Source organism: Elaeis guineensis, chromosome 5 (assembly GCF_000442705.2).
Source record: "Elaeis guineensis isolate ETL-2024a chromosome 5, EG11, whole genome shotgun sequence".
Classification (NCBI taxonomy): Eukaryota; Viridiplantae; Streptophyta; class Magnoliopsida; order Arecales; family Arecaceae; genus Elaeis; species Elaeis guineensis.
Genome location: NC_025997.2, coordinates 106,747,588 through 106,757,241, shown reverse-complemented (window position 1 = coordinate 106,757,241; position 9,654 = coordinate 106,747,588). Strand labels below are relative to the sequence as shown.

General features: G+C 39.0%; 1 protein-coding gene across 1 annotated transcript; it reads left to right on the top strand.

The window, feature by feature from the left end:
- Window positions 1-1,977: 1,977 nt before the first annotated feature.
- LOC105045421 (uncharacterized) lies at window positions 1,978-7,385 on the top strand. The gene is made up of 2 exons (XM_010923694.3): window positions 1,978-2,401; window positions 5,399-7,385. Exons 1-2 carry the CDS (start codon window positions 2,195-2,197, stop codon window positions 7,250-7,252), a joined length of 2,061 nt encoding a protein of 686 aa, XP_010921996.1. The 5' UTR covers window positions 1,978-2,194; the 3' UTR covers window positions 7,253-7,385.
- The last annotated feature ends 2,269 nt before the right edge of the window (window positions 7,386-9,654 follow it).

Here is a 9,654-nt window from a genome sequence, read left to right as displayed (position 1 = left end):
TTTTAAGCATCTGACTTTTGGGATTTGAGCCTTAATAAATGCAAAGCTCTTCTTTTACAACCACTACGCGTATATTATTTGGGCGGCAACAATTTGTCCTTCCAACTTGCCCAAAAAAAAACAATTTGTCCTTCCACACTCTACTTTGAAGTTTGAGCCGATTAAATTCCCAATGCATTCTATCTCGGGCTTCACGCAAGCGCAAGAGGCCCTGAATTCTTCGGAAGCATGAACTTGAGTTTTTCCCTTTTTTTTTTTTTTTTTTAAGAAAACATTTACTTGAGCTGATGATATCATTGGGACGCATGGCAGTACAGACTCATCGAAATGACTCGAACACAACGAATTGAGTTGAAACTTGGCCATAACAATTCAATTCCACTCAACAAGTTTGCGAGCTGACTCAGTAGGAGACTCGATTTGTATAAAACTCGAATCCCGGATCGGCCTTGGCCAACTCATCAAGTTACTCAAAACTTAATCTGAATCATTTGATTCAAATTAACTGTAGTCCATTTCCATACAATCTTCTTTAGCAAGTCTCTAAAGGTTGTCTTTCGCATATGTAGAGTGAAAATATAATGATGCAGATGGAATGTAAAGAATTGGGGCTTCTATTTCTCAACCTTCCAATCCATGTTTTCCCAATTTTCCTAACTTGCATCATGCATTAAAGGATCATGGTGATTGCCCCTTTCTAGCACACACAAGTGTCAGCATCCAAATAGTAATGAATAATAGACGTACCGCTCTTAGGTGGTATCGCCCGTGCTACTTGGGTGAAGGGATAGAAGTTCGATTCTACTTTGTGTCGCTCTCAAGGTATAGAGTAGGTATGGAGTAGAAGGTAAGGAATTAGTTCCTTCTAATAATATCAAAAAAAGTCACAGTCATAAGTGACTCTTATTTTTATTTAATTATTAAATTGATATATTGGTGGCATGTTGACACTAAATTAGAGATGCAGACTCTTTAAGTGTCCATGTGTATAAATATGTTTATTTATGTTCTTATAAATCAGTAATCAACTGTAGATATACATGCATGCATATGTATATACATGTATTGTCAAGTTCTAATGCTCAAGGCTCATTGAATATAAAAAGTCTGATTTATTCAGTTTTCCATGGTTCAATTATCATATAATTAAATATGTTTGCTTATGTTCTTATAAATCAGTAATCAACGGCAGATATAGATGCACGCATATGTATATGCATGTATTGTCAAGTTGTAATGCTCAAGGCTCATTGGATATAAAAAGTCTGATTTATTCAGTTTTCCATGGTTCAATTATCATGTAACCATGGTTCAATTAGCCTTATTTTCATATCATCATCTTCCATCAAGGACCATTCACCTAAATCATTACATCTACAAATTAAACAGTGAATAAGGCTACCATCATATATTTTATACCTTACTAATATAGTACTTAACATGCTCAACTATAATTTTTACGTCTATAATAGGCAATAGAAAGTTCAAGAAAACAAGTTAATTGTGGCAGAAATATAAATAGTAAGATAGATTTGTAGTGAAATTTAAAAAGAATAGATTGAAAAAAGAGTACATGCCCTAGAAATTGCATGAAGTTGCGATCGCAAGTGATGGAGAATCAATAGGTTTGGTGCTATTAACTCATGTCTTTTTTTCTTAAAAAAGGAAGTATTAGAAGAAAGAAAGATCTGACATAACATTAACAGATACTGCAAAAAGATTTATGAAAAAACTTGGCATAGCATCATGAATAGTCCTAAATAAAAAGGCTTGGGAAACAAGGATTTAGAAAAGCCAACACCATATGATTGGGTGATTCTCCAAATAATAGATAAATTGGTTGGATAGTTAAACTTTCAAGATCTACCCACCTTGAAAAACATTGCATATAATTACCAAATCACCTCACTAGTAGTCAGCAGACAACAATTAAGTGAGAGCCCCCATTGACCAATTTTTGTAACTGTATATAAGAAATAGGTGTCTTAATCATATCCCCCAACAACAACCCATCTTTGCAAAGCTTGGACCTTCCTCCATCCTAGGTGAAAGAACTCTTGTTCTAGCTACAAAGCAAACAAAAAGCACCCTCCTTTCCTTGATCTTGCTGCAACTTTAAAAGAAGAAAACATCTTCCTTGAAGCCAATATTTAGAGCAAAAATTGGAAGGGGAGGGAAGGGAAGTGAAGGGATCATGAGATTGGAATCCAAGTTCAGGTTCAAGACCAAGAAGATGGCAGGCTACAACAGGAAGAGGCCATATGGAATGCTGCTGCTGCTGGCACTCAGTACGGCAGTGCTCGGCGTTGTTCTGCTCCACAAGATGAGGGAGAGGCGTGTCTTCAGCCTCCTCCTCCAAGACCGAGATCAACAGTTGCTTGCTCTTGAGCTTCTCTTACAGGTATTCACATTCCCACCAAAAGAAAAAAATTCATGATGACTGTAATCTTATAAGAAACACCAATTTTTCCTTGTCTGTCGTAATCTCATTTGAAAATGTACTGGTGTAAACAGCACTTCATGTTTCAGATCATGACTTCAAACTTGCATTTAGTTTTGTTTAAAAATATGAGTACTAATCAAAATTTGGAATAGCTGAGAAAGACAAATGCGTTAGGCACTGAAACTTTAGTTCTAGAGCTGATCAGAATTTTGAAGATAACACTGAAAATGACAATTGGCAATTTCAAATTTCAATTTTACAATGTCTTATGAAAGAGAATATGATACTGTTCCTGCTACAATGGTTCTTAAGAGAATAAATTACAATCATTGTTTGCATTCTGATTCCACTCTATAAATAATTTGAAAGCATTGGGACTAACATATATTGAGGAGTGGCACAAACTCTCACAGGCTAACTAAATTAAAAAGGATATTCTAATAGAGTTGACTGGCATCTTTCTAGATCTCATCCTCAGTTTATAAAACAGATCAGGTCAACTTGAATTATTTAAATCAGGAATCCACATCTGAAAGCTGATGAAAAAGAAGGTCAAACCAGGCCACTGGTAATAACCACCAATGACCTGAACATCTGTACTAGTTGCACTCTCAATTAGATTGTTAACAAGTATTAACATTTAACATTCAAAATATGCATGCAATTCTTCATCATCATAGTCCGAAATCTTGACATTGGATTTCCACCAGCACATTTACACCAAAGATAAGCTTGTTCTCTTATGTTATCTCAGGTTTTAGTGACAAAAGCCGTTGGCATTTTGTCATTGGAAAATAGAGAGAAAATGTAAGACTGGAAAAAAAAAATTGAAGCATTAATAAAAATCAGTAATTACAAAAAAAACTCAGAAAAATATTTCCGGAGGTTTACATCAATGGGATAGAGGAAATCAAAGACTAGAAATTAGAAACTTATATGTTAGCATAAATGTTAAAATCACTAATTAAATAAAAATGCAAATTTATGAGCTTGGTGGTGACAATCTTAATCAAGACTATGCTCTGTCAAAAAGTAAGAATATCTCATAATTGCATTTAGTAACAAAAACTATTGTCATTACATTAAAGAAAAATACAGAAAATAGCGAGACTGGAATCAGAACTCAAAATTTGAGAATTGATGGAATTAGATTGATTACAAAAAGACTGCTTGGAAAATATTTCAAGCAATTACATCTGTAAGAAAGAGGAAATTTGAGACTGGAATTTAGAAACTTAGGCATTGGAAAAATTATAGCTACCAGTAATTACAATAAAAATGCTAAAAATATAATTCCTGTCATAAAGAGGAAATTTAAGAATGGAATTTAGAAACTTATGCATAGGCAAAATTATAGTTATCAGTAATTATAATAAAAATGCTAAAAATAAAATTCCTGTCATAAATTCTTTATAAGGTTATATTAGGAACTTGCTTCCAGGTAAGCTGGTAAAGTCCATGGTACCTCCATCAAGGGAGAAATCCCACCTCCACCAAGGGGGTTAGGGCTATCTGGGAGAGGGCTCTAAACCTAACTATATTTTATAATTGCATTATGACTTAAGGAATCTGACATGCCATTAAGGTCAAAACACAGTGAAAGGTCACTATGAAATATTTGATTACATAAGAAGTCTTTAACATCAGAAAACTTGCAACTTGAATCATCAATTATTTAGCCTAAGTATAGATTATGATCTTCTTTCATCAAAAGAATAAAAACATAATTAGTAATCAGTCAAAAGAATGGAAACATATTAGTAACCAATCAATCTTTTGACACCGTTGAAAGCTAATTTTATGCACATTTATTCTACTACAACGCAAATTCCCAAATGGCATTCATGAAGCTCCACTTGGGAGATTGCTTGTTTCCTGTCCCTTGTCCATTCTTTCTCATCTTCATTAGTCTTCTTGTAAACGATGCATTCATGAGTGTTGACATAAAATAGTCTCAAATCAGTAGTTTGATTAAGAAAAAACCAGAAAAAGAAGGTAGCCGAGCTTGGGAAAGAAAGAAACAAATCAATAAAGTATGGAAAGGCCTCAATTAAGAGGCTTCATCTGCATTCAATGTTTCCGTAAAATGTAAGCTTGATGGATACACATTCATCTAAACAATAGCAATGCACATCAAAGTTGATAAATCTTGCTTACGCAATATCACAAATCTTGATATATGCATGAGCGCATGATATACTAAACTACGATGTAAAGTATATGGTCCATCAACAATGATTGTCATCAGCCAATCAGCACAAGTGGTTGAGCAAGAAAATGCACATCTCAAATGATACATGGGAGCATTATGATCTCCTAAAAACATGGTTTTGGTGTCTATGTTCCCAAATAGAATGCATGAAGCAACATACCAAATCACATCCATCCAGAATCCCGTTGCATTCAGTAACTTGGGGAATGCAGGTGCATACACATGCATTTGCGGTAAGAATAATCACTTCATTATAATTGTATAGTTAATTAGAACAAGCATGGTTATACCAGATATATACTTCATAGCTACAGGCACAAGGACCAGTTCATTCATAAATATAGGAATGTTCAAGGCTACAGATCATTGTTAAGCAACCGCAAAGATCCTAACGCAAAATGGATAATGACCATGATTCAGATATTGATAGTTGTTCAACCTGGTGGGAAAGCTAGTACAACCAGTTTGGTTACCAAACCAGAAAAGATGTAACTAAACATAAGTAAGAAACGATGTCCAGTCTTCTGATCTTTCTATCTGAACCAAAGACACATCTCTCTCTCTCTCTCTCTCTCACACACACACACACACATGCACACACAAACAGAGGAGGACAGGAGAGATCAAAATTCAAAAATTTGTGCTATAATTAACCAGTAGTAGTTATATTGGTATTTTCACTTATTATACTTACGGAAGCTCTAGATTAATCGTACTCATTGACTTGTCTTGTTGATGGACAGAAAGAAAGAGAGAACAAAATAGAAATAAAAGAGAAATTGGAGGTCTTCAAAGCCAATGCAATCTCTTTAAGAAGCGAAAAAGCTGAGCTTAATAACAAGCTTATAGAAACAGAAAGCACAATTGCCAATCTTAAAAGAACACACAGAGATTTGGAAGCTGCCCTTGAGGAGAAACAGAACCAGATAAATGGACTAGCAGAAAAGGCAGCAGAATCCGCTGCATCAAATCTTCAGATATCAAATCTGACAGAACTTTTGAAAGAGAAAGAAGCCAAAATTGAAGAAATGAAGCATCATCTTTCAAGCCTACAGCCATCCGAGAATACTGCTGCAGAAACAAACAATGTCGACAGGAATGGCAATATTCTAGACTACGAGAAAAAGAATGTGACTTCTGAAGATGTGCAATTGGAAGAACGTTCAACTACTGGAGGTGAGAGTACCATGATAGAGACAAAACAAGTTAACACTGGAAATGAAACAGCTAGTGACCAAAACAAAGATATTCCTAAAGAAGGAACATGGACAACACTCCAAACCAATCTAGAGGATGAAGGCTTAAAGAAAGAAACTGGAAGTAGCGTTGATCCAAATGCAGGAGTTTCAGGAGATAACCAGCTGGAGAAGCTTGAAGTTTCTCAGGGGAGTGAAAATTCTGCACAGAGCAAAGAAACAGATCAAAGAAGCAATGAGGAGGTTAAAGAACAGGCGTTGGAATCTACAAATGGGAAACAAATTCGCAGTGCAGGTGATGGAAAAACTGGTGAAAACTCCAATGACATAGAAGGTAAAGAACAACATGTCCCTGAAAATGGGGATGCAGAAAAACTTCAAAATCTACAAAATGGAAATGAACAGCAATTAACTTCTGCAGGCCTGGAGGTGGCAGTAAAAAATGAGGATGCTAAAATGAGGCATAGACGTGGTCGAAGGATGAAAACCAGGAGTCGAAGACGGCAGAGAGTCTCTAAAGAAAAAGAATTGGAGAAGCATGACAGCATGCACTTTGAGATATCTCAAATTGATGAAAATCAAGTAAGTAAGAAAGAAAGCACAGATACTAGTAAAGAGGAAATTTACAGAAAGAGCACAGATTTTAGTGACAGTCAGCCGAACATGCTTGAAAATTTTCAAGTCACAGGAAATTCAAGAGCAAGAGATGGAAGGGATGATGGCGATGCATCAAGGAGTAAAGTTCAGATGCTTCTTCCGCAACATGAGAGCATCGAAACGGTTACAAATTCTCATGGCAACGAGGTTTCAGAGACAAACTTGGAAAGCAAAGAATTGTTGCAGGTTGATGATGGTATAGGATTGAGCTATGATACTGATGATAAAAGTGAATTTGATGATAAAAAGCAGGATTCATTTTCCAACTCTGGGAATATAGAAATGCCTGATGATTCACAAGAAAAAACACAAAATCCAGAAGGTGGTGAAGGTTTGCAAGATCATGAAGAAGACAGTCTGGATGAAACTGCACAGAAGGGAGATGAACAGGAATTGACATCCACAGATGGTGAACAGGAAAAGTCTGTTGACCCTCACGGAAATGGAGATGAGAACAAGAGTGATGATGATGAAGGCAGAATCATTGCTGACTCAATTGACAACAGTAAGAGTGATGCTGAGGGACAAGATGGAGTCGTTGAGCAAGCAATGACTGTTAATACCGTATCAGACCCGGCACAAACCGAGGCTAACAGCAACACTGATGACCATCAAAGCAAGACTACTGAAAAGAAAACTGAAACAGCAGATAGCTCTAATACTGGTGATGCAAAAGATGAGGAAGATAAAGGGATCAAGGAGAACGCAGAAAATAACAACAGCAACAATAACGCTGAATTCTGAAATTAAGAGCTACGGGCTTGGCAAAATAATGTATAGTCATCGTGTGATGGGAGAATCAAGTTTCATTTTTCATAGACTTTGCTTGTCTCTAGCTATAAAATGGTTTTCTATATTTGCAACCATTGAGATCATATTTTAACAAGATTTAACAGAATCTTTTTGCAGACTTAAAATATAATGATAGAAAAAATAAAGCAAAATAAACTATTTTAATAAGAAAGAAAAGTACCAGAAAAGTTGTTCATCCATTAAGTAATCACCAATTAAATGGAACCAGAAAAATGAAAAGTACAGTACCATGAAACTTTCAATGGTGATGAATGAGTATTACAAATATTGAGGATATGCAAAAGTCATTGAATTTACAATTAATTGCATATGCAAATGAAATTTACGTGGACCACTCATCCATAATCATTCCTGTAAGTTGGATGTCTGGCCAGGACACCACCTTCTAAAACTTTTTTAATACTGCGCGATGCAGCAGGAAGAAAGAAAAAATAAACAGAAAATAATTAGAATAGGGTTAGGAGTCCTAATCAAGCCCAAATCAAGCTCTGAATCATTGGATCATGGCCAGGAACTACCCACGCCCTTCAATCGCATGCCGGTCCACGGAACAGTGCCGTGGACCACGAGAAATGCCCACGTGGTCCACGTACCCGATCGTGGATCGCTCGATCCATCGTGGACCGGGATACACAGGCTCTGAATCCGCACTCGCACGCACGGGCCTGGGCCGGCCCGCACCATGCGCCTGGGCCTAGGCTGTGCCCCGCACGCCTGGGCCTAGGTCGGGCGCCGCACGCTGGGCCTAGGCCGGCCCACACGTCTCGCGCGCCCAGGCCTGGGCCCAATGCCGCGCGTGGGGCCGCACCCAGCAGTGCGTTGCCGTGCCTGGGCCTCGTGCAGCCGCACCGCCGCAGCTCCGCCGGCCACCGACGATCCTCCACCGCTTCGAGTTCTGTGCCGAGTTCTCTCATGCGTATCTTGACCATCTGGGCTCCGTTTGAGGTGATCTTGGTCTCGTTGGACTCCATTTTTCATCGCGGACCTCGTTGTGGGCTCAATATGGATCGAAATTCGAGACATCAAATTCTAATAATTTTTACTTCGACTCGATATTCGGCCTCCTCCTAACTCTGAGAGCTTCTGAATCTCCTCGCCCCTATGCCCTGAGGCAATCGCCTGCTAATCATGGATGGACAAACATGAGAGTCGAACTAGGCTGCTCGATCCCATCTCCATCGTATGCTATGCTCCTCCTGACCTAAGACTTGCTCAGGGCATCATCCTGCGACAATAGGAATCTCACCTTGCGACGTCGCTTCTCGTCCTCCTGAGTCTCCTGTCTCGTGCTTGATCCACCTCCACGTGGAGCTCCACCTCGCTCTGGGCTCCACCTGACTCTTGAAGCTCTACCTCGCACTGAGCTCCCTGTCAGGTAATAATGTCCTCTCCTACCTTTCTTTCCCTCCAGAATAATCCTATCATCACGTAGCACCTTCAGGATTCCTCCACCAGCTACCGTCCTGTAGCCTCTCGAATCCAATCTACTCAGTGAGATAAGATTTCGTCTGAAATCGAGTATGTATCGGACCTACCCCAATCTTCCAACTACACCACCATGTATCCTCCATTTGACCGTCCCGATGCTTCTGATCGCACAACTCGATCCATCCGACAGATAAACAGTACTCTCACTATTCTCTAAGGAGTCAAACTGCTCCTCTCTACAATATACATGATGGGTGCATGCAGAATCTAATATCCATTACTGAAAAAAAGTAGATATCTCGTCAGATATCTCCAGGACATCTCTCTCTGAATCGCTACTAGCTGTCGCTACAGCAACCATCGTCCGATTTTTGAGTTGAGAGAAATCTCTGGCTAGATGCCCTAACTCGTCATACCAGTAACACCTAATTTTGTTCAAATCCCTTCGGGACTTGGACCGTCCTCGTCGTGATCTCCTATGGCTCCGTCTACCGCCTCCTGCTCCTCCAGAAACAACTAAAGCTGAGCTACCGCCACCTAAGCTCGAAGCTGGGTTCTCCCTTCTGAGAACCTCATTTTGGAGTATCACCAAGGTGACCTCGTCCATCTTGATAGTGCTTTTCCCCACTAAGAGAGCAGTCACCAAGGACTCGTACGAAGGGAGAAGCGACGCCAGAAAAACCAGCACCGTGGTCTTCTCCTCAACATTCTCACCAACGCTGAGGAGGTCGGTGAAGATTTTCTAGAAGTGGTTGAGATGCTCCTGCACGCTCTGTCCCTCAGTCATCTGCAGCTAATAGAACTGCCTCCAAAGGAAGAGAGTGTTGGTGAGAGACTTCGCCATGTACAACTCCTCGAGCTTTGACCACAACACTGTCAGAGAAGTCTCACTAAGCACATGGATC